General features: G+C 38.5%; 1 protein-coding gene across 1 annotated transcript in view; it reads left to right on the top strand.

Annotated features, from left to right (window-relative positions):
• Nucleotides 1–26108, top strand: part of plpp4 (phospholipid phosphatase 4) — a 109374-nt gene that overhangs the window by 60962 nt on the left and 22304 nt on the right. Inside the window, exons 4-5 of the mRNA XM_034030735.3 lie at nucleotides 4664–4727; nucleotides 15759–15883. Coding sequence (XP_033886626.1) covers nucleotides 4664–4727; nucleotides 15759–15883 — 189 coding nt within the window. The remainder of the gene's footprint in view (nucleotides 1–4663; nucleotides 4728–15758; nucleotides 15884–26108) is intronic.

Raw genomic sequence — 26108 nt, 5'->3', positions numbered from 1 at the left:
TTTGTATTATTTTATGGTATGATTTATGTATATGTATGTATATATAATGACGGCGAAAGCCATGTGTTTTGTTATTGTTTTATTTCTGGCAGAGGCAAGATTAGGCAGCTTGTCCTCTGCCAGTGTATATCTAAAACCTTGTGGTAATGTGTGGCTGTCGGCTAGTGCGTTGTTAAACTAGCCGGTAGACACACGTAATTAATAAACTTGTGCAGATTGTGGCCGAGGGGTAATAGAATAATTACTAGCTAGTTAAACCCCTCGGCCACGGTATATAAACCTGCAGCGCTCTCAGTTCGAGGGGGGAGGGGGGTACAGAGGAGAGTACGGGAGAGCGAGAGGAGAAAGGAAATTTAAAATCATACAGGATCAGTGACAGCGTTTGCCCAGCCTGACCTGTATTTGTTTTGTGTTCAGGATTTGTTTTGTTTTCCTGTTTTGTTTTGCTCTGTGAGCAAGTGTGTTTTTGTTAAACCTTTTATTTTATTTTTGTTTAAATAAATGGTGCCGCAGTGCCTTCACACCTGCAGTACTGCCTTTGTTATTGTTCCTGCATCTGGCCTGACGTCACCACACGGCCACTCTGTCACAAGCTCCCAGAAATGCTATTTGTTCTGTTTCTCCATCATCCAGTATTGTTTCCAGTCTTTTTACTGTCCTGCATACAGCTGCAAAATGTCCCTTTTTGTGGCATTTTCTACATTCAACATCTCTGGCAGGACACACATTCCATTGGTGTTGAGGGTTTTTTCCACATCTCCCACAGCTGTTTTTATATTCTCTATTTTTTTTCTTTGTGTGTTTTAAATGTGTGTTTCTCAGGCCTGCCACACTGAATTCCTTTTTTGAATTTCCTGTTGAATGTTAGTGCATCTACATTCGCGTTATTATCTTCTATTTTCTCTTTCTGGCGAAGTAGTGGTTGTTGTTTTTAAATTTCTTCATGCTGTCTAACTTGAGCAATTGCTTTAGCTGGTGTTAATTCTGAATCCAGTCGCAGCTTTTCAGATAAACGGGAGTCCCTTATTCCTACGACGATCCTATCTCTGATCTTTTCTTCCAGCAGCGGGCCAAATTTACAATGCTCCGCTAGCCTGTGAACATCTGTTATAAAGCACTCTGTGGTCTCCCCCGACTCCTGGTGGTGTTTGTTCAATTTTGCATGTTCATATATAACATTGTGTTTTCCACAAGCAAGCTTATTTGGTATTCCACCAGGCCTGAAGCTATTCTAAATCTTTCAACACAGTGAATCCACTTAGGCCACAAGCTCAGATCAGAAAAGTTAAAACTGCCTGGCGGTGTGATTGAAAATATTTGATCCATTGTTTTCTTCCGATTATTTGCTTATTTGCTTTCAGACGCACTCCCCCTTTTTTTGCAGTAAGTTGGCGTCTTTTATCTTTACTCCGCTGTCTTCTTTTCTTTTTCTTTTTTTTTAAAAATACTGCTACATTATTCAGCACTAAGCTTTACTTTTGACTTATGGAGTTCTTCACTTCTGACACCATGTTGTGTTGTTTGTTAGAAGTGTAGAGAACACACCGGACCCCATGCTTTGTTTTATGCGTATCTTTTATTAATAAGCCCCCCTTCTTCATCCTGGAAGCACTCCCACCGGGTCATGCCTCCATCACTATCCAGAGGGGTTAACCCTTTAGTTGCCCACTGGCACAGTGACTAAAGAAGGTTGAATGAGCAGCATTAAAAAGCGTCTGTACAGCGCCGTGTAAATGTGGAGACTTACTGAATAGTCAACGTTCATATTTGCAACCAATCAGAGAATTGCAGGCGGGTTTATCCACTGACTACTCATCACTCTCGCAGTGTGAAGAGGTTAGACTACTGTAGTCTAAAAATAATGGCTCATACAGGTACCATTTGTATTGTGTTGGAATTATTCTTTTCATCCATGATATCTGTATATCTGCATGCAAATTACTTTGTAGCGATAGGCTATCAATTGCGGAAATCAACGCTGTCATGTCACATCACTGTGCCATCTTTACAATGCAGTGCACTGAAGCTTGTCATAGTTTGAACACTTTGTGCATTAAAATAGCCCATCACAACAATAGGATGGGGCTGTAAAACATGACAAAAGCATTTTTAAACATGCGCCACTCGGAAGCATGGAAACATATTTTCTATTGAAATAAGTCTATATTCACTTTCAGTTCACCACAGGTACCCTCTGAAAAACGTATGTTCGTGAATAATTTATAAACTAGTTATTTTCACATTTGTGAAATTCATATTGTAAAAATATTTTACAAGTTTCAGAACATTTTTTATTTCTTTAAGTAGACATTTGATGTTGTTTTTAGCAATAATGAAATAGCAAAAGAGGCAAATGTCAGGGCTTGAATTACTGGGGATCCTTTAAATTTCTCCAAATAGTTTTATTTCCAGATTTCCTTTTTAACATGTTTTAAGCAGACAGATATCACTTAAAACAGAAAGGAACCTGTTAAAAATATGTTAATTGTATGATGACATTTCTGCAGTTCTTCAGTACCTATCAATGATAATGAAAAAGCATCTCCTTACAATCTGAAAACTTCGCATTTTAAATAGGCTAATGCTTATGCTTATATTAAGGAAGATTAAATAGTATTCCTTTCGTAGTAAAGAAGTGACAACATTTCATTTGATCAGAACAGGAATATGATTTTATATTATTACACATTGATCCATGTCTCAGCTTGTACTGTTGACTCAAAAAAAAAAAAAAAAAAACTCCAGCAAAGAAATTAGCCTTTGGAAAATGTATCTAATTTAGATTGTCAGAAGACGCTTTCTCATGATCATTGACTGGTACCAAAAAATAGAATATGCAGGAAATGTTATCATGCAATTAACAAATTTTTAACAGATTCCTTTCTGTTTTAAGTGATGCCCATCGCCTTACAGCATGTTAAAGGGGGAATTTGGAAATTTCAACTATTCAGAGAAAAAGGGTTTACCTACATGGATTACTATTTACCAGACTTAATAACTACTTCAGAAGGAAATTCCTGTTTCTGCAATCAGGGCAGCTTCTAAACAAAACTCTGATGAAAAGCTGATTAGATTCTATGAAGTAGCCATTTAATAAATAGAAATATTGACATATGTAATGTTTTCATCCAGGAAGGGCCTGATTTGCAGAATGAAAACTGGAGGATAGCATAGAGAGAGAGCGAGATGGAAAGTGGAAATCAAAGAGATCAGATGCAGTTTCTTAGGCAGAAAAGGGACTAGATTTGCAGCAGTGATCCTCAATAAAGTAGAATCTTGGAAATTTGATATTATTGAATTGTTACTGTGTAATGTAATAACTATACTTGTTATATAGAAATGATATTACAAAGACAATAAGATCATTTATTCATAAAAAAAGTAAAATATTCCACTCTTAATATCACCAGTCTCTGCATTCACTTTCAATATAATATGAGATCAAACATTGCCAAAGCAAAAATAAAAACCTGAGATCTTCCCCGTAGCTTGGACATTGGAAGTTATTCACAATATTTCCATACTGTCCCAGTTTAAGGACTTAAAAAACTGGTCACCTTAGGTTGAAGGAACCTCTGAAATGTAACAAGACTAATATGTGAAACAAAATACGGAAATGTGCCTTAGTTTAATCTAGGATAACCTTGAGGTCTATTTGATTAATCCAATTGGTGGCAGATTAAATGCTATTGTAGTTAAAAAATCTCCAGCCATTTGCGTGAGTCTTCAGTGTATTTTTTGTCTTTTAAAGTAAGTAAAAATGGCAGGTTGGTAAGCCTTGGCTGAGATTTGGAGGATGGATGATAGGGGCTCACTTCTCCTATCTTCCCCAGCTTTTTTTCAAACCTTATAGTTAAGGCTGTATTTTTTTCACGCTTATTTTTTATGTCTTTAAAAGGCAGACATAAAAAACGAAATATTCTACAATTGAGCATTTACATATTTTGGAACATTTGTTGTATAATAACTCTAGAGAAATGATCAGTTTTGACTGTGACAACGCCGTTTTTTTCTGCTTTAATAAATATTATGTTTAATCGTGAAATATCTTGAAATACCTGTTTACCGTGAAAAAAAAACATCTCTACTTATAGTGATTGTAGCTAACAAAATAGTTCCATAAACTATCTGCCATTCACATCCATTAGCTACACAGGTCTTAAATGTGCAGTTTTTATATTACTTAATTTAACACATTCCATCTGGTTCTACAATAGGTGAAAGGAATCTCTGTGTGCAGACATCAGATCTGTTCCTCTTTCAGACATTGAACTAATATCCGCCATGTTTTAGATAAACAAAATAGACCCACTTTTCTTGCTACTTATTAGTCAACTTTTTAAACGGAACCTATTTACAGTTACAGCTGGAAATGTTTCTTCTGTGTGGCTCTTTCAGTCAGGTAGGTTGGGTTGTACGCTAGAGCCTCTATTACAGATTCCACTGAACACTCTTCTGCAGACTAAGCCCATTTTCCTGATGCAATTCAATTAGAGTTCGAATAACCTTTTGGCACTGGTACTATCCATCCAGTGCAGTGATGATCCTGTGTTTTAATCTAGCATGAAGAATGGGATGAGGTATCTACAAGTGTAATTGGATTGGTGACTCCCTCTCCTGTGCTCTCTGTGTAAATCCTGTCTGATTTCTTTTTATTTTACAGCTGTTTCCTTGGCTCTTGGTCTGAATGGAGTCTTTACGAACACCATTAAATTAATAGTGGGAAGGTAAGCCATTTGAGTTCTCCATTGATTATTCAAAACGTCCTTAAAATATCTTAACGAACCAGAGGCCAAGAGCTGGTTCCCAGGCCTTCTCTAATCTGTCAAAAGAATGGAGGCACAGTTAATCAGTAATTTAATTGCAGAGATCCATCATGAAATAAACTATGAATACTTAACAACCTAACAACCGCTTACAAGTTGTTTTGACTGCGTCTGTAAAAGTCATCTATTGAGGAGAATCATTTTCCTGCATGTATCCATTAACCTTTTCAGTACCCGAGGGAAGGGCTTTCCTCATCTTGCTTCTCAAACAGACCTCAACAAGACTAAACGCTGCTACCCACCGGCAAGCTGAACTGTGCAGCAATTAATAGAACTATACTTTTGATAAGTATCTTTCACACCACAGATGACACAGGAGCGGCACTGCTTTGACGCGCGTGAACTAGGGCATTGAGCAATCAGAGAACAGCTTCAATGCACGTGGTCCAGCAGGGTGAAGCAGTATCCAAAATGACAGAGAAAACAATTATACTTGTCGTTGAAAAAATACCCAGAGCTTATGACAAAGGGCATCACAATTATAAAGATACAGATTTGAACGATAATATATAGGAGTCTATTTCGAAGGAACTGGATAAGTCTGGTGTGTAAGATTTATTGCCATATATGTTGAAATACCGTCAGAGAAGACACTCATAATTTTCACATCATGTTGACGAATATGTACCAGTCTTGATCATAGTTTTGTTAATTGCAATTCTGAACAGTTGTATAGATCTGTCAGCTTTCAAACATCACCTCTGTGTCGCTTCTGGTGTGTGTGGTCATGTCGCTGCGAAACTGTCTCGTCGCCAATTAAAGAATCGAATCGTGTCTGGTGTGTGGAGACCTTTACACTGGCACAGCAAATTATTCAGACAAGTTTCAATATCCAGTGGTACTAAAATTAAATAATGAAATAGTAATACAATTAGACAAATAAGTAACACTTTACATTGTGGGTTTAATTACTGTGCATTTACATAGTAAATACATGTGCTTTTACACATAATTACAATGTTATTATGCATAGTTTTGCACCATATATGCAAGTAGGGTTAGGGTTAGGTTTAGAGTTAGGGTTAGGGTTAGGATTAGGGTTATAGCATGCAAAAAAATGTGCACATTAAGGACGAAGCATTTACCGTACGCATAACATGATTACAGGGTGCAGTTCTGTCCTCGTCCTATTTACTATTCCCATTTCCATGCGGAAAGCAAGGATTTAGCAGATGCAAAAATAGCACTGCCGCCTCATTTGCATTGAATTAAGGATGTTAACGTGTGCAAAGCAGCATGTTAAACACAGATAATGAGCTGCCATACATTCATGAGCTATTCACGAAGGTCTGACAAGGATTTTGCGCAGGCAAAAATGACCAAAAAATTCTGCCGACTGAATGCTGTCACAAAGCAGAGAGCATAGGTAGCAGAAGCTGTGTAGTGATTTCAAATGGCATATATTTAAGGTCCTGAATATATATATATGATTTATTTCTGTTTAAAGATTGAGCATTTGCCTGCAAAAATCTTTCTTAATATAAATAAAAATAAAGGTCTAGTATACATGGGATTTGAACCTACACGCAAGCATGTTGTGTTATCTGGCAGTGCTACACAATTAGTTGAGACAAGTAGTGTTTTGAAAGATGAAGTCAGCCAGTTGAGAATTCTCCAGACATTGAGAGTTTTTGAACCATCATTCATCATCTTCATCCTCATTCTGAAATTCTGAGCTTGAGTTCTGAAAATATTTGGTTTCCATTGTAGTCCCTATTGGCACAAGCAAGTACAGTTTCCTCTCTATATACAGGTCGGTGAGAGTAACGCTATTTGTGGTCCCCGGTGGACAAAAAAAAGAACATAATTTCTGAGAATTAGCTATGCTGAAGGAGAGCCTATATATTTGGTAAACGTAACACACAAATAAATAATACATTAATATAAATATTGGAATAAATGAATACATAACTTAATACAGGCATTTATGTATTTATTTATTTATCTTGATATTTATTTATTTATTTTTCACTATCATAAACAATGACATTTACTACTGTATGAAACGAAAATGATACAATTGAACAATAACTGTTAGTGAAAATATTTTTACTTTCAAATTGAAAAATATATTGTAACGACCCTTACAATTGTTTTGTTGCAGGACTTCTTGTCTGTTCAGTTTGTCTCGTCTGTCTATGTTACATGTATTGTAAGGGGAACGGGACGGGTCACGCCGTTAGTGATTGGGGAGAATGTGTGTGTTGTTTAGGGGGGTTGCAGAGCATTTGATAATTCAACTCCGTCTCCTATTCTTTGACATACATTAGTTGCTTAAACGATTTCCAATATCTTATTTAGAAAAATGTACTGTTTAGTACTGATCTGTACATTCTACTTTGTCCCCAGCATTTGAATAATGCTGAAGACAACGAACATAACCACGTGATGTAAACAATCCAAGTTGCAGTCACGTGACCCCAGCAGGCTACATAACTCAGTATTTTTCTTATATCTTTCTGTTAGAAAGATATAATTTATGATATGCCAGATACTTGGAATTTGTGACCCCTACTGTGCACCACCGATGAGCAAGCACACTTTGACGTGATTTGACCAAGATTATTTTTTCCTTTTAAGAAAACCTACTTACCGGTACATGTTATTAAGAAAAAATACATTTTCAATAGTTTCTTACAAGATACAGTACTAATATGAATTATATACGGTATTTCTATGTTCGTTTATAAACGTGTACCATCTTTCATTAAATAGACTTACTATTAAAACAATGTACTGTATATGACATATTTGGTATAAGAGTATCATAACTTTGTACGGGGATAAAAAAAAAATAATAAAATAAACTTTTGTTTTACGAAGCGTCAGTAAGAGTCTGTATATTTCCTGTAAAATCAGCTTCAGCAAGTGCCAGCTAAACGGTTAAGATAAGCAGTTTTCAAGTTGACTAAAATTACAGGTAGATGGATGCTGTTTGCAATTATTGTACTTTTAAATATGTTATAAATGATGATGTTTCAGTGATTTCATATTAGTTCAGTAAAGTAATACATGTAGTATAATGCATTATGTTAACAGTAAAGGCATATTTTATGTAAGGACTAGGAATCACCAACCTGATTAATTGTCCTAAACTGTATTACAGTATACTGCAGTTTTGATAGACCAAGGCTGACTGAGAAATATGTCCGGGTTTGGTCTGTGGAAAAAATGGCAGCCCTACCCTGAGTACTACTTCCTAAACATGAACACGTTACAATATACTAAAGATTATTATGGTAGTTTACAAAATTAGATGAACATATTCAATACAATCAGGATAATACATTATAATTATTTGCAAAATCTTGTTCATCTCGTTACTTGTTATAAAACCTGTAACTTTACTGCTATACTACTTGCAAACTTGCGTACTGCTTCGTGGCGTGAAAGCTACCGTCCCTGCACTGCAACCTGCGTTAGAAGCATGTCTTGAGTTCGATTCCCACACAGGGTTTATATTGCATATATTTTATTAAATGGATTTTATTTATGTGTAACAAACACATTTTTAATGTGAAAAAAATGTAGGTGATATGAATGACACTTTCATTGAACATACATACTTTTGCACACATATCTTTAACATGCATATATATATTGTTGATGGTTTCTATTGTATACTGTTGATGAAATAATATGAAATCATGATTGAATTTGGATGTGTCAATTCCATTATGCTGAATCAATTATTATATTTATTTTAAAGAAATTCACTCTAATTTATGTGTCAGATTGCTGCTGAACATACAGTATGTAGCACCCGGGAGGGGCACTCATTCTTTCTGATCAGGGTGGGATCAGCCAGGCAGAATACCAGAAGGAAAATATAAACTAGACCACACTACTATGTCGGGCAATGAACATCATTTTATTAAACAGGGGCAGATCACCTAACAAACAGAGCAGATCTAGAATACACAGTCACGGCGAGCGACTAAACACAGAATTATAATTTAAAACTAAAGAGCAGTGTGGCTCAATATCTGCAGGGAGACGTAGCTCACAAAAAAAAAAAAAATTGCAATAAAACCAATACAGCCCATCTCCAGCACTCCTCTAAAACCTAGTTCAAAAACACATACATGACAAAATGGAGACCAAAGGCGCAGGCAGGGAGATAGGCCTTTAAATTCGTTGGCTCTTTCCTATTTGTTTTTCTACCACCTGCTGAATCCGAGAACCCCGCACCGGATGAGTGGGAGAGATCACAGCTGGGGGTGGGCCGCTCAGAGAGGGAGTGGGATGAGGTCATCCAGGTGGTCGTCAAGTCGCTGCTGGAGAGAACGTAGCCACTGCCAGAGAGTCTGGCGCTGCCGGAGGGAGAGTACCCCATGCCGCCAAGGAGGGAGTGTCCTATGCTGCCAGTGCCAGAGCCCCAGAGAGAGAGCCCAGCATCACCAGAGTGCCCAGCGCTACCGCCTGAGAAAGAAACCCGTGCCGCAGCTGCCACCAGAGAGCTCCGCTCCACAACTGCCGGCTGTGTCCCGCGACGCCCAAGAGAAAGTGCCCTACACTGCCAGTGAGAGACTGCACAGCAACACCAGCGAAAGAGTACCTCCCGCTGCCCAGAAGAGTCTGTCCTGCACTACCAGAGAGAGAGTACCTCGTGCCGCCAGAGCCCCAGAGAGAGAGCCCCGCGCTGCCAGAGCCCCTGAGAGAGCCCATTTAATAGATCTGATGAGTCCTGCTTTCAATACGCTCTGATGAAGACAACATGTCAAAACACATCAGCGTACCTGTTTTTACCTTGTTTTAATGAATAAAGTATGAATAATTGACACACATTTGGGATGTAGACTTTTATTTAACATCTATATTTTCTACTATATATACTGTGTGTGTGTGTGTGTATATATATATATATATCAGTATATATACTGATGCACAAAAGAAACGCAACACTCAGGTCTAATGGATTTAATCAGAAATACAGATCAAAGAATCATGATAGGTTTTCAGTATAAAACATGACACACTGTCAAAATGAATACATTACAAAGTTAGTATCGGGTATGACCTCCCTGAGCATTAACACAATCCTGGCAGCGTTGGCGCATAGACCTGATCAGCCTCTGGAATGACTGCTGTGGGATGTTCTGCTGCTCTTCCTGTGCAGCTGCAGCCGGCTGGCAAAGGTTGGCTGGTCGCGTTTGCCCCACCGGTTGGCTTGAACAATGCAACATTCAGCATAATGGCCTTGGGCCGGTGTGGTGACCCTTTGCCTACCAGGACGTGGCTTGTCACTCACAGAGCTGGTTTTCTGGTTTCTCCTTGGTTTACCTTATCCAAACAGCAATACATTGCCTGAAAATAGGTTGAACAATTTTGCTATTCCCGTAATGTGTGTGTTATAAAGTACAAAAAGACAAGCTAAGTTACAAGAAACAATTGGGGCAACCTTGGTCAGCACCAAGCAAATAGGCACAACTGTCAAAGCGGTGGGGGTCAAGGTTGCCCCAATTGTTTCTACTAACTTGGCTTGTGTTTTTCAGGCACAATAAACGTGGATCAAATGCCTGAAAAACACAAGCCAAGTTAGTAGAAACAATTGGGGCAACCTTGACCCCCACCGCTTTGACAGTTGTGCCTATTTGCTTGGTTGCTGGTGCTTATCATGATTCTTTGCTCTGTATTTTTGATTAAATCCATTAGACCTGAGTGTTGCATTTCTTTTGTGCATCAGTATATATAGTGCCTATAGAAAGTCTACATCCCCTTTCAAAATGTTCACCTTTTGTTGCCTTATAGCCAGCCTGGAATTAAAATGCATTAAAATAGTTTTTTTTCATTTATCTATACATCCTACCCCACAACTTCCAAGTGAAAAAACTATTCTAGAAATTTGCAGAAAATTAATTAAAATTAAAAACTCGAATAGCTTGGTTGGATAAGTGTCCACCCCCCTTGTAATAGCTTAATTATCTCAGTTGTAACCAATCGCCTTCAAAATCATCACACAAGTTAAGTGGCCTACACCTGTGTTCAATTGTAGTGATTCACATGATTTCAGGATAAATTCAGCAGTTCTTGTAGGTTCCCTCTGCTGGGTAGTGCATTTCAAAGCAAAGACTCAACCATAAGCACCAAGGTGCTTTCAAAAGAACTCTGGGACAAAGTTGTTGAAAGGCACAGATCGGGATGGGTATAAAAAAATATCAAAGGCCTTGAATATCCCTTGGAGCACGGTCAAGACGATTATTAAGAAGTAGAAGGTGTATGGCACCACCAAGACCCTGCCTAGATCAGGCTGTCCCTCCAAACTGGATGACCGAGCAAGAAGGAGACTGATCAGAGAGGCTACCAAGAGACCAATGGCAACTTTGCAAGAGCTACAGGCTTTTATGGCCAAGACTGGTCAAAGTGTGCATGTTTGTTAAGTATAGTTTACCAGCTGTATTTAATAAAATTATGTTCATTGCCCGACATAGTAGTTTGGTCTAGTTTATATTTTCCTTCTGGTATTCTACCTGGCTGATCCCACCCTGATCAGAAAAAAGGAGTGCCCCTCCCGGGTGCTACATACTGTATGTTCAGCAGCAATCTGACACATAAATTAGAGTGAATTTCTTTAAAATAAATATAATAATTGATTCAGCATAATGCAATTGACATATCCAGATTCAATCATGATTTCATATTATTTCATCAACAGTATACAATAGAAACCATCAACCATATATATTATATATGCATGATAAATATGTGTTCAAAAGTCTGTTCAATGAAAGTGTCAATCATATCAACTACATTTTTTTCACATTAAAAATGTGTTTGTTACACAAATAAAATACATTTTATTTATTTTTTGCAATATAAACCCAGTGTGGGAATCAAACCCAAGACATGCTTCTAACGCAGGTTGCAGTGCAGGGACGGTAGCTTTCACGCTACGAAGTAGTATGCAAGTTTGCAAGTAGTATAGCAGTAAAGTTACAGTTTTTATAAAGAGATGAACAAGATTTTGTAAATCATGATTATGTATTATCCTGATTGAACGTTTTCATCTAAGCTTGATCTGTTAATTTAGTGTATTGTAAGGTGTTCATGTTTAGGAAGTAGTACTCAGGGTAGGGCTGCCATTTTTTCCACAGACCAAACTCGGACATATTTCTCAGTCAGCCTTGGTCTTTCTAATTCCTGTGACAACTTATAAGAAGAATACTCTGTGGTTGCAAAATACCGAGTTATGTAGCCTGCTGGGGTCACGTGACTGCAACTTGGATTGTTTACATCACGTGGATATGTTTGTTGTCTTGAATTTAAACCGTGTTTGATGTGTGTCTCTCAGCAGCTATGTACAGTGTTTACTGAAAGCGGGATGGTTAAATTGAGCGGGCCAGCTCAACAAAGTCTGTTTATAAAAAAAGAGGCGCTGCGGTTATACAGCGTATAAGTTAACTGCAGCTGTGTGCACGACTCCCCGAACCTCCAGAAAACTGTTGTCTTTTTTAAACCCATCGGAATGAACTAACACAGGGAGAAGATCGCTCAGTGTTAACTACAGCCTGTGTCCGTTCATAGCTTCCGCTCAATCGTATGCCCAGTGTGAACCAGACTTTATTCAAATGCTGGGGACAAAGCAGAATGTACAGATCAGTAATAAACAGTACATTTTTCTACATAAGATAGTGAAAATCGTTTAAGCAACTAATATATGTCAAAGAAAAGGAGACGGAGTTGAATTATCAAATGTTTTGCAACCCTTGTAAACAACAACACACATTCTCCCCAATCACTAACGGCATGACCCGTCCCGTTCCCCTTACATGTAACATAGACAAACAAGCCAAGCTGAACAGACAACAAGTCCTGCAACAAAGCAATTGTCCGGGTCGTTACAATATATTTTTAAATTTGAAAGTAAAAATATGTGAAAGCATGATGACCTTTATGTACAAAAATCTTCACCAATATACAACTGAACAAGAACTGTTCAATTGTATTATTTTCGTTTCATACAGTAGTAAGTGTCATTGTTTATATGATAGTGAAAAATAAATAAATAAATATCAAGATAAATAAATAAATACATAAATATAGAGAGGAAGCCGTACTTGCTTGTGCCAATAGGGAGCACAATGAGCGTTACTCTCACAGGAAACTAAACATTTTCAGAATTCAAGCTCAGAATCTCAGAATGAGGATGATGATGATGAATGATAGCTCGAAAAATCTCAAATATGTCTGACTTCATCTTTCAAAATACTGTTTGTCTCAACTAACTGTGTAGCACTGACAGATAACACAACATGGTTGTAAGTTCAAACCCCACATATACCTGCCTTTTTTTTAATTTTTTTTTTACTGAAAATATGAAGATATTTTTGCAGACAAATGTTCATTTTAAAAGAGAAATAAATCATATCAATAAGTGTGTTCCCTAGTATATTTCCATGTGGACAAAACAAGTTAATTGTCATTAAAATCTGATGTCCTGTAATATACATATGCGTAGATAAAAGTGCCTGGGGTCTGCAAAAATCTGCAAAAAATACGTCGGGAGAAAAAGGAGAAGGACATTTTTACCTTCCTTTGGCGACTTATTTCTCTTACTGTATGACAGGTATTTACTTTTTGTTTCTACATTTCACATAAGAGTGTTGGGAACTACAAATTAAATGTGGAATGGTCCTTTTGGCTGATTTACTGATTTACTTTTCCTGCGCCAGTCACTGGCAGTTCTCGGGCTTCGCTGTAACTTGGCGTGAGGAACTACAGTTTCTCTCGATGTATTTGTATTTGTATGTAAAAAAAAAAAAAAATAGCCTAATAAATTAGGGCATATTAAAATAACATTAATGTGTTTGTACATATGTACAATAGGCTTAAAGAGTACAATAGTAAAATTAAATGAATACCTATAGCAGGCTTTTTTTTTTTCTTTTAAGTCGATCCTACATGCAATATAGTACAAAACAAACCATGCTGATTGATGTGTTGTAGGCTTCACATTGTTATAGGACGCTTAGATAATAAAATATGATTTTAAATTAAAACTAAATTATTTCAGCATACTTTCTTTTATCTCCAGTAAGTAAACTCCTTCACCTGTTTTCAGTAGATAAATACCATGTGCAACTCCATCCCATTAGAATTTTTCAACCGGTACTTTTGCTTCTAATTGGTTAGTAAACAGGGCGTGACGCTTTGGAAATACCATGCTCAGTCATTTCAATTTTCTTCCTGCAATTCTGGCCAAATTACCTCCACTTAGTAAATGAGGCCATAAGCACATTGTAAGTATGCATAACAACATTGTAATTATGTGCAAGTACACATGTGTTTACTAATTAACTGCTATGCACATACACAGTAATTAGAGACACTACACTTTATAATATACACATGGAAAGAACATCAAAGGCACCTTGTTATTTTGTTTCAACAAACTACCACTTTTTCTTAATAAAATCAGCTATGACTTTTTCTTAATAAAATAAATATATAATAATAATAATAATAAAACGAAAAAAACACATTGTCCATCTGTTGAAGAGCCCGTCAGTTATGTTTTCTGTATGATATTTTTATTATCACATTTTTGGCCCTGTACAAAAAGCCTGAAAATAAAAAAAACGTAAATAAACACTGATAAAGGGAATGAACAAACAGATTGCTCGGCTGAACAGCCCTGTGTGCTCAGTGATTTACAAATGTTAAAGCAGGATGATCTACTGTACTTTTATGAGCCTTTTTTTAATAAGAAAATACATGAAACATTGCTTGAAATTATAATGGTCTTACCTAACTTACTGTAGAAGTACAATGAATATCATTAGGTATTTGACACATGATATTATACACTAATCTATACCAACAGTATCTGTCAGATAATTAACCTATAAATGAGTCTGTTTAACGTTTCATATTATTATAGTGTTGTTACTATTGTACGGATTGGTCTTGTGAAACCTGTTTGTTTGCCTCATGAAATTACACCTTCAATAGTAACTATCTATCACCTGTCATGAATGGAGCGATAACCAAGGCTTGAAGTCACCTTTCTTTTGTCTTATTAGCCTTAGCTACATTATCACTGCTCCTGTTATGTGTTTGCTACAGAGCTGGTTTGTTCCAGTATTATTCTCTATAGGCAACATTGGTGTAGAACTCACATACTAGACAAGCTAAGTCTGACTCACATCTCTTGCACAACTGTCTGATTCAGTCAGTAGTCCCACTGATGCAATGAAAACAGCATTAGGAACTTCTTCTATTCTATTAAAATGCTGAGGAAGACGACAGCAACAGTGCATCGACTATGACTGTGTGTAGAAATTAGATAAATGCATTACCTATTGCATGTGTTACTAGAAGTTCAGTATAGAAATAAAATGTGATAATAATTCTTGTTCAAGAAAATCAATATTTTAGTGGTGTTCTGATTTAGGACTACACCACTGGGTAGGATATGCATAACAATTATTGCAACTCTAATAAAAGGTTAAGGACGGTGAACGTCTGTTCACCATCCTTAATATCGGCAGGAATACCATGAACTGGTTGAGTCTTTAAAGTCGAGATCTCTTTACATGCTATAAGTGTCAATATAACCCACACACTAAAGCTTGCATTTCTATAACTCTATTATATACTGCTTCATTCTTATACAAATCTTATTGTATTCTATTCATTACCAACCATTATTTAGACTGCTGTGATTTTCATTGAAAAGTGGGGAAAAAGCTGATCAAAAGAATACCATTAAGTGACTGAGAAAGGTGGCTGTTTGTAACGTCACTGCTTTGAATTTGTATTCCAAAAGGTGCCTCAGGTATTGATGTAATGAATGAGTTTTCTTTGTGCTGTGCTGTGGCTTACAGCAGGCAATATGTGCACACTGTGGCTGAAATATCCTCAGCAGTCTATAATACATGGCTATGTGCATCACTGTTGGGTCCTGAACGGCTGTTCTGTCTCCCCCTGCAGGCCGCGGCCAGACTTCTTCTACCGTTGTTTCCCGGACGGGGTAATGACCACGGCGATGCAGTGCACCGGGGAGCCCAGCCTGGTGTCTGATGGCAGGAAGAGTTTCCCCAGTAACCACTCCTCTTGTAAGTCCACCCGGGTGACAGAGTTTACTTTACCTTCTCTTCTTCCGTGAGTGTTCGAGGGTACCAGGAGAGTGCCATCTGCAAAGCAGAGTTAGTGATATCACATTTTGTTGTGCGCTTGGATCTGCAATTTTGAAAAAAAACAGTTTTTCACAGGAATCCGTCAACATGGCTTTCCAAGAACCCTTACACACCACTGTTCGGGTCACCCCTTACACACCACGAGGTGGGTCACCCCTTACTCACCACGGGGCGGGTCACCCCTTACACACCACGGTGCGGGTCAACCCTTACACACCACGGGGCGGGTCACCCCTTACACACCACTGTGCGGATCATCCTTTATACACCACGGGGCGGGTCACCCCTTACACACCACTGTGCGGATCATCTTTTACACACCACGGGGTGGGTCACCCCTTACACACCATGGGGCGGGTCACCCCTTACACACCACTGTGCGGATCATCTTTTACACACCACGGGGCGGGTCACCCCTTACACACCAAGGGGCGGGTCACCCCTTACACACCACTGTGCAGATCATCCTTTACACACCACGGGGCGGGTCACCCCTTACACACCACGGGGTGGGTCAGCCCTTACACACCACGGGGCGGGTCACCCCTTACACACCACTGTGCGGATCATCTTTTACACACCACGGGGCGGGTCACCCCTTACACACCATGGGACGGGTCACCCCTTACACACCATGGGGTCGCGAGTGCCTTTTAATGGGGTCGCGAATACTTGTGCAATTAAAAAAAAAAACTATTTTTGTTTAAGAAACAGGTACGTTCATTTCTTATTATTGGCACTTTTTACTCCAAATAAGTCCTCATTTTCTCTTTCTGCCTCTGTCTGTACGTTCTGATCTGGTTACCTAACAACCAACTAAGGCTTTTTTCCACTCTTGCATGTCAACCAATCAGCACTTTGGTACCGGTCTTGCATGTCAGCCAATCAGCGGAATCCACTTCTGTAGTGTTAACTCGACTATATTTGCTGTGAAGGGAGTTCATAAAGTTTTAGTGTATTGTAGCCATTGCTGCTACAGGATAATGCTGCATGAGTTGTTTGCAAGCTCTGGCAAATGTCAACATTGTGTTAATACAAGAACTAGCAGTACCTTGCTGGATACATGACAGGACACTGGCTGACAGCCCTGCAAATCTGTTTTCCCTATAGTTATAATGGGTGCATGTTCTGCACCGAGACTGACCCCTCGCCAGCGCAGGAAGGGTGCACATGGGACTTGGGGTGCAACTGGAGGGAGGTGTGTATGGGGGGGTTACAGGATGGGAGAGTGTGACTGGTTGGGGGCTGATTAAATGTTGCAGTTGTGGGTTGGCTGTGGGCTATAAATATTGGGTGAAATCTGTGCTCCACAAGCTAGTCTAGATTGGCGGGAGCTTCTGTCCGATTGGAAAACGATAAAGTAAGTATAGTAATAGGCAACTGTTTTGTTTACATTTTTATTTTATTGTGTGTTTCGGTGCATACCTCCTTTTATTTTCTATCCCTCCCTACCCAGTATCTGTCCGTGTTCCTTCTTCGCCATAGCAATAATATTTTGCTACAGTATTTTAAAAAGGAGCATTTTCTGAAGAAGAGTATTATAAACGGTAGTAATGAAAGGGAGTCGAGCGGCACTGCAAGAAAAAGAAGTGCTGACAACAAGGATCCGATCAGCAGCAAAAAAACAAAAACCCCAAATTATGATAAAAAATATTTGCAATACGGTTTTACCTGGTTTGGTTCTGAACTGGGGCCACGGCCATAGTGTGTGGTGAAGTGCTGGCTAAGGAGAGCTTAAAACCATCGAAAATGTTGCAGCACCTGCAGACAAAGCAGGGTTCTCTTCAAGGGAAACCTATAGATTTCTTTCAGTGAAAGTTGACAGTGCTAAGGGGCCAAACGAAAGTACTCAAGCTGGCAGCTACAACTAACGAGAAGGCTCTCTGTGCATCTTTTACTGTGTCACACTGGATAGCTGGCAATATTGGAGAAACATTTGGTTTTCGATTATGATGGGGCAAAGTGCTGCCAGCCAGCTTGATTCCCTTCCCCTGTCTAATGACACTGTTGCCAGGCGTATTTACACCATGGCTTTTGACCTGTATGAACAAGTGATCGTCAAGGTAAAGCAAAGTATTTTTTTTGCTATTCAATTGGATGAAATGACTGATGTGTCAGGTGCTGCTCAGATGCTGACCTACATTAGATTTGAAGATGATGGGAAGCTCGAAGAGGAATTTCTGTTCTGCCGGCCATTGCCTCAGCGTGCAATAGGAGAACAACTCTTTGCTCTTTTTGGATGGTTTTGTCTCCGATGCTGGCTTAGAATGGCAGCACTGTGTAGGCATTTGCAGTGACGGTGCTTGTGCCATGACAGGAAAAAACAGCGGGTTAGTCACCAGAGTGCAGGCTCTTGCACCACAAGCTATTTGGACTCACTGCATGATACAAAGGCAAGCCCTTGTTGCAAAAAAATGCCACCTGTTCTAAAACGTTCTCGATGAAGCTGTTAGCAATGTCAACTTTATCAAGTCTTGTCCAAAAAATGCCTGCCTGTTTGAAGTTTTGTGTGATGAGATGGGAGCAGAGCACCGTCAGCTACTTTACCACAGAGAAGTTTGCTGGATGTCACAGGACAAGGTGCTCAATCGTTTGTTTGAGCTCAGAGAGGAAGTGAGAATATTTCTTTCCAACAACAATTCTCTGCTGGCTGAAAAGCTTGTAGATGCTAAATGGCTTTCTTTGCTAGCTTACCTGGCAGATATTTTCGATTGCTTGAATAACCTTAACATGTCACACCAAGGACGAGCTACATCGACAAAATCAAAAGCTGGATCAAGAAGCTGACCTTGTGGTACAATTGTGTAAATCTTGACAATCTGGTAGCATTTTATTTATTAGATAACTTTCTGGATGAGAGCGTCTTTGCAATCCGTTATCGTCAGCCACCTTCAGCTACAGTTTTGAGAGTACTTCCCTGAAAAGGGTCAGAAAGCAGAGGGGTGGATTAGAAACCCCTTTATTGCTGAAGCGACTGCAGGTGCTAATTTGTCACTTACAGCAGAAGAAACATTGATTGACTTTTCTTGTGACAAGACACTGAAGCTCAGATTTTCTCAGCAACCTCTTGCTAACTTTTGGATTTCTGTGCAACAAGAATACCCAGAGCTATCATCTGCAGCTCTAAAAGCGTGCATGCCTTTCCTGTCTACCTACCTTTGTGAATCAGGTTTTTCTGCAGTCACTTTACTAAAAAAACAAGTACAGGACCCGCCTCGCTGTTGAAGAGGACCTTCGCCTTTACCTCAGCCACATGGAGCCCTGTTTCAAGCATTTGTGTTCATCCATGCAAGCTCACCCCTCCCATTAGGTAAGTACAAATGTATTATTATTATTTTTTATACTGTTGGCTGTAAAATAAGCAATGGCTATATTTTAGTTTTGTTGATATTGCCTTGTAATGTGTGTTTTACTTATCAGTACTAACTATTCTGCAGTAATACAGGGCAGTGGGGTCACAAAGTAATTTTTATTGGTAGAAAGGGGTCGCAGAACTGCTGATCTATGTGATTCAGACGGTCTAGCTTTGCTATATCAAACCACTGTCAAATGGAGCGTATTATGAACAGCGGTAACCAGAAATTACACAAGCGTAACTACAAGAGCACCCCTCCTGCAATATGCTTTTTAAATAATCACACACATTAACACAAAAAATATCCTGGACTGATAATACATTTTAACTTTATTGGTGGAAATTAACTTATGATATTCTGCTTTCTTATCATTTCTTATCATTTTTAAATTCTAATAATATCATACAAAGCATTGCCCTAACCCTGTCCCTTATTTTACAAATCATTTCAAACAATTATATCACAAAAATAAGATTTTCACTATATTTTGTAAATATGTATTACTTACTATTACAATTAATTAAACCAAAAGAAGCAATGATTTTGTAAGAAGATTAAACCTGCAAGTTTTAATAGTCAAGTCTCACCGTGAGAGCGACTGCCGCGTTGCTAGGAGATGGTTGTTGTTAGTAAATGTAATTCGTGCGACACTTTTAGTGCCATAAAATTGGGAAGAGGTTTGAGTTAGCGATAGCAAAGACAGTTTAAAATGGTGACAAGAGTAAGTGGAAAGAGTGTCGAGTAGTCAAACACACCAGCTGCTTCAAAAAGGAAGAGGGCAGTGGAATAAATAAGCAAATAATTAACAAAAGACTGACTGATGGAAATCTCCCTGCTGAGCTACCCGGACTTCAAAAAGCTGGTGGAAATTATGGTCTCCCAAAAGTCACATTAATGGTAGGAATTGCATATTTATTTTTAATTACATGTGTTATTCAATTGAAATGGTAACATGGCTTCTATTTTAGTCAGTGAATGCATTTTTGATTATTTCTTTATGTATTGTAATTGGCGGTTTCTGGCATTTGGATGTGTTGTTGGGTCTGGTAGCCCTCAGGGCTGTTTAGGGTTACACATGGGGCCCTGTCATTCATTTCAGTTTCACACCACTGCCCTAGAACATCTGCTGCAGATTTTGCACAATGTTGTTTTGCCTTCATCAATGTTAAGGTGCTGATGAAGTCATTAGCTGAAACATTTGTGGAATTTACTTTTTTTATGACTTCATCAGACACTCAATATTTCATATTTTGACTACAGATGAGTGTGCTTTTTAAAGAAAGAGGTTTAGAGGATTTGTAGTGTTGATATTTACACACACACACACACACACACACACACACACACACACACAGGGCCAGATTCCCAGAACTGCTTACTCCAAATCATCATTAGCATTAGCATGTTTTTTTTTTTTTTTTTTCAGATAGCAAAAACACACCCGATAACCCGAGAAGATAATGTGCAATCTTGGAATACTGTGTGTAATATTACAGTAGGTAAGGTAGTCCAGGGTCTGTGAAACTAACCTACAGATAATTAATGCATTATCCAAATCACAGATTTCTAATGAAATACATAAAAAAAAAAGTTTCATTACAAATTGAAATGTCAGTCAATCAGCCCTTTAGCAAGGTAAGACAACTGAGAACAAGTTTGCATATTTGGATAATTATGATTTAGTCAGGAAACTCATACGATAGATTATTTATTAAAACAGACTCGGCAACACTATAACAGATACACATCTTACACTACATTCTTTGTCCTCGTCTTTCGAGGTACCCTTGCCCATAAATTAGCTCGCATATAAGTGAAGGAGCTGACTGTAGTGAAGCCATAGGCAGGGGGACATGATAGCTGCCCTTCCTAGTTAAGTGAAGCCAAAAAGCAGGTGGAGGAGGGGGAGCACAGCAGGGATGTAATGGATTGAGGCAAAATATAAATGATTTCCTTGCCGATCATTAGACGTATTGTTTATCGTTGGACAAATAAGGAATTAGCTGTTTGATTGACGATTTAATCTGGTATTGGAAGCACCTAAAATATGCTTGATGTTTACGTGATTTGATTTAGGGTTAAACTAAGTTCCCTACCAGAACCACCACGATGCTTATTAAACATTCTCTATGCTTAAAAAAATCACTTTATCAAGGGCGCTGTCTTTTCACCATGGACATAATTCTACCTAATGTAAATATTCAAAAGACAACATCACCCTGGAGTAGGAAGTCTGCCCCCTTTGTGATATGTTGCACTTTTATCATGTCTGCCCCAGAGGCAGAACTGTCTGGCGGCAGATTTGCCTCAGAGACCGAAAAACGTTATGACTGAAGCTATTTACTATTAAGCTGTTTCTTATGAACACACTGCTTCATAAAAAGTGTTGTGGCTAGAGGCGCACTGCTCTGAAATAAGCAGATGCAATCCCCCTTTTGCAATGCCACACATTAAATGCAGCCTGGAGAGCTGTTTATCTTAAAAGGACTAAATCTAAGCAGATGTTTCAGTTCTCTTTACCCTTTATTAATCCCCATTTCATCCAGGAAAGCCTGTTAAGCGATTCATATCTGTTTTACATTCTGAACAATATTTCCTTTTGGGAGATGGTGATATTGCAGCATTAAACTACATTTTGAACACAGCTGGCTCCTATACACCTTCAAATAAGGTATGGTACTTTATTTGTGTGTGGGTTTTTATATTTAGAGCACATGCATACACACCCCTGTTAATCTTCTCAGGTTCACGGGAAGATTAATGATATCACAAAACACAATAGCAAAGAACACATAACAAGAAAACAAAAGCTTTAACCCTTTCCGTGACTAACAAGAGGGCTCATTGTTTTACTGTCTCGACCAATGTGCCAGTATTGTTAAGGATTATCATAGTGTGGTCTTGTGCAACAAAAAGCAATCCTCTATAATTCTCTGGATCACAAACGTACAAGCTACATAATAACTGGTGTCCATGTCTATTCAAAGCCATCTTCAGCTAACAAGCTATTGTCACTACCTATGTAATGTTCAGAATCCCGTGGTTTCAATACATTATTTGAATAGGGTATCAGTGAAGCTGCAGGCAGCAAGCACAGAGGGCCCCCATCAGTGCTACAGCAAGCAAACACACACCCACACACACAGGCACGCCTTAACTCAAACATCTGCATGCCTGCAAGAGTTTCTTTATCGGTTTGTTTCTAATTCTATTAAGTGCAGCAGTTAATAAGTGTTCGTAATTTGAATGTAATTATGCAGACACAAACATATGATTCCCTATTGAATCATATGATGTGTGAGCAAACAGGCCTCTGGTAAATAAAATGATACCTCGCCTATAGCTCCATTACCGTTTCCTATTAGTAAACCTACAGACTTATTCATGCTGTGATGAGATCGGTTCATATTTAGCAGAGGCCTGATTGCTCCAATTCCTGGCACCTGGTCATTTCTGTGTTATTCCTAAACCATTTCTGAAAGCCAGGACTGAGTGCAGGACAAGTGTGTGTTCAACCCTGAAATAACACTTTGCAGATGATTTGTCAGCTGCAATGAGCCCTGAATCAGTTTTGTTTATGCCTCTTATTACATTTCTGTCGACTCTCTTCTCTTTTCATTTTCAGTCTATTGATTGCTTGAGCCAAACGCCAGGGGTTTTAGAATTCCCTTAATCTCCTGGTGAAACAGCATTTTCAAAGTACTGCTCAAAATAATGTAAAGGAACATTTGGGAATGTGGCACATTTTATCAAGTTTCTTTTAAATGTTAACTTGTGAAAATTTGGGGGGCATGAACCAGGGCTTCACTGTTTCCTAATTTCACCTGCCTATCATCATTGACTAATTTCACCTGTCTATCATCATTGACTAATTTCACCTGTCTATCATCATTGACTCCCTATTTAATCACAGTCACAGCTCAGCTCTTTCTCTTGCGTTTTGCTTTTTTACATTCTCCCTCTCTGTTCTCCCTCCCTGCCAGATCTCCTCAAAATATTGCATTCATTTCTCTATCTCATTTCTCCAATGGAAGCTCAGTACCGTCTACTTCTAATGCAGACCTCTACCCAGCAACCAGACCTGCTGCCCCGGCACTATGAAGATGAAAACACCCCGCCAGCAGGCTCAACCTCTGGAGAAGCTATAAGGATTGGCCACTCGCCAAACTCTTAAAAACATTGCACGACAACAATATCAACATCCCAACAGGAAGCGAGCGTATAACATTGTTCAATAATAATTGTACCTTTTTATCTGCTACACCCACGTTGCTTTCGCAAACTAGCTCGCCAGAGTCCCTCCTCTCCAGTCATGTCGTCCCCTCCTCTCCGGTGCAGCGCAGCCGAACAGATCCCATACTTAAGCTTCATAATTTTCAAAGACATGAAGTGAAGTCCCTCATTCACCCCATCATAGTCTCAATTGCTTCAATTAATACACGGCTCAACGATATCGACAAACGGGTTGTTTCCAACACTGCAGCAATATCCATTACTTAGGTGTACTAAGATGAGAAAAAATTAATCAAAATAACATTGTTTTGTTATATGTAAACTTCATCTGTACAATGCATTCTGTTCCTTCATTTTACCTATTTTAATACTGTTATATATTAAAATAGGTCAAATGAAGGTAGAATGAATATATATATATATATATATATATATATATATATATATATATATATATATATATATATATATATAAAAGAAAGGCCGTTTAATCCCATTAGATTCTATAGGAGGGCCCCCATCTTCACCCCCAAAAAGCTTTTCATAATCATACACTAGCCCCACGCTAAAACAGACATGTTTGTCCGACATAAGGAGTTGTCAGGTTTAAAAAAAAATACAATAAAATCACACACACATACATTTATAGTGCTCATTGCATTTTAAATGCAAATCATTGCGCTGAAATAACATTAATGTAATCTGTACAGTAGGCCTATAAAGTACAGTAGTAAAATCTAATTAATACCTAGCACACTTTCTTTTTACTTTAGCCTACCGAATAAAAGATTATTTTAAATTGAAACAAATGATTTTAGCGGGTTATTATTATTATTATTATTATTATTATTATTATTATTATTATTATTATTATTATTAACTTGGCCTACTTAGTAGCCTAGACAATTGACACAAAATGGATCATGATCCTATGCAGATGCTCAGAATGAGCTGGAGGGGTTATGGCACATGTGTGCAGTCTGTTGCTCTCAACACGTTGTCATGGAAATTTGTTTTCAAGGCTTGTAAGTACACCCTGCATTCTGTGATAATTAGGTACTTGGGTGTTCGGCTTAAAAATGCATTGAGCACAATTGGCAAAGCTCAAGAAATAGCGGACAAGGAAATGCCAGCAAAAATTGGAACTGTTTAAACGTGCTTTCAAAAGTTCTTAACAAATTGATGCAATTTGAAGTGTCACAATTGCCTGGAGCTTTTGTACATCTCATTATAATATTTGAGAACCCTCATATGCAGTGGTTAGAGCTCTGGACTATTTACCAGAGGGTCGTGGGTTCAATCCCAGGTGGGGACACTGCTGCTGTACCCTTGAGCACGGTACTTTACCTAGATTTCTCCAGTAAAAACCCAGCTGTATAAATGGGTAATTGTGTGTCAAAAATAATGTAATTGTATGTAAAAATAATGTGATATCCTGTAACAATTGTAAGAAATAAATAATAATAAATACATATTAATCTATGCTTGAACCGCAAAGTAAAACTGCTGCAGCAAAGCATTCCCTATAGTTGCAAATAGCATTGCGCTTGTTTAGTACATTTTGTTTGCAACTGGTTTGCGATATTTGCGACAGGCACAACACTTCAGTACACCTACCCCGTAGTATAGATACTCCTGGAGCCAATGATGTTCCCAGAGCCTCAGGACAAATCCAAAACCTGCATTCCCACAAATCTAAAACCCGCATTCCCACAAATCCAAAACCTGCATTCTCACAAATCCAAAACCCGCATTCCCACAAATCCAAAACCCGCATTCCCACAAATCCAAAACCCACATTCTCACAAATCCAAAACCCGCATTCTCACAAATCCAAAACCCGCATTCCCACAAATCCAAAACCCGCATTCCCACAAATCCAAAACCCACATTCCCACAAATCCAAAACCTACATTCTCACAAATCCAAAACCCGCATTCCCACAAATCCAAAACCCACATTCTCACAAATCCAAAACCCGCATTCCCACAAATCCAAAACCTACATTCCCACAAATCCAAAACCTACATTCTCACAAATCCAAAACCTGCATTCCCACAAATCCAAAACCTACATTCTCACAAATCCAAAACCTGCATTCCCACAAATCCAAAACCCACATTCTCACAAATCCAAAACCCGCATTCTCACAAATCCAAAACCTGCATTCTCACAAATCCAAAACCTGCATTCCCACAAATCCAAAACCTACATTCTCACAAATCCAAAACCTGCATTCTGGACTCTGGACTCTTGACCGGAGGGTCGTGGGTTCAATCCCCGGTGGAGGACACTGCTGCTGTACCCTTGAGCAAGGTACTTTACCTAGATTGCTCCAGTAAAAACCCAGCTGTATAAATGGATAATTGTATGTAAAAATAATGTGATATCTTGTAACAATTGTAAGTCGCCCTGGATAAGGGCGTCTGCTAAGAAATAAATAATAATAATAATAATAAATTCCCACAAATCCAAAACCCACATTCTCACAAATCCAAAACCCGCATTCCCACAAATCCAAAACCTACATTCCCACAAATCCAAAACCTATATTC

Source organism: Acipenser ruthenus, chromosome 13 (assembly GCF_902713425.1).
Source record: "Acipenser ruthenus chromosome 13, fAciRut3.2 maternal haplotype, whole genome shotgun sequence".
Classification (NCBI taxonomy): Eukaryota; Metazoa; Chordata; class Actinopteri; order Acipenseriformes; family Acipenseridae; genus Acipenser; species Acipenser ruthenus.
The sequence above is the reverse complement of the archived record's forward strand: the minus strand, read 5'-3'. Positions and strand labels throughout refer to the sequence as shown.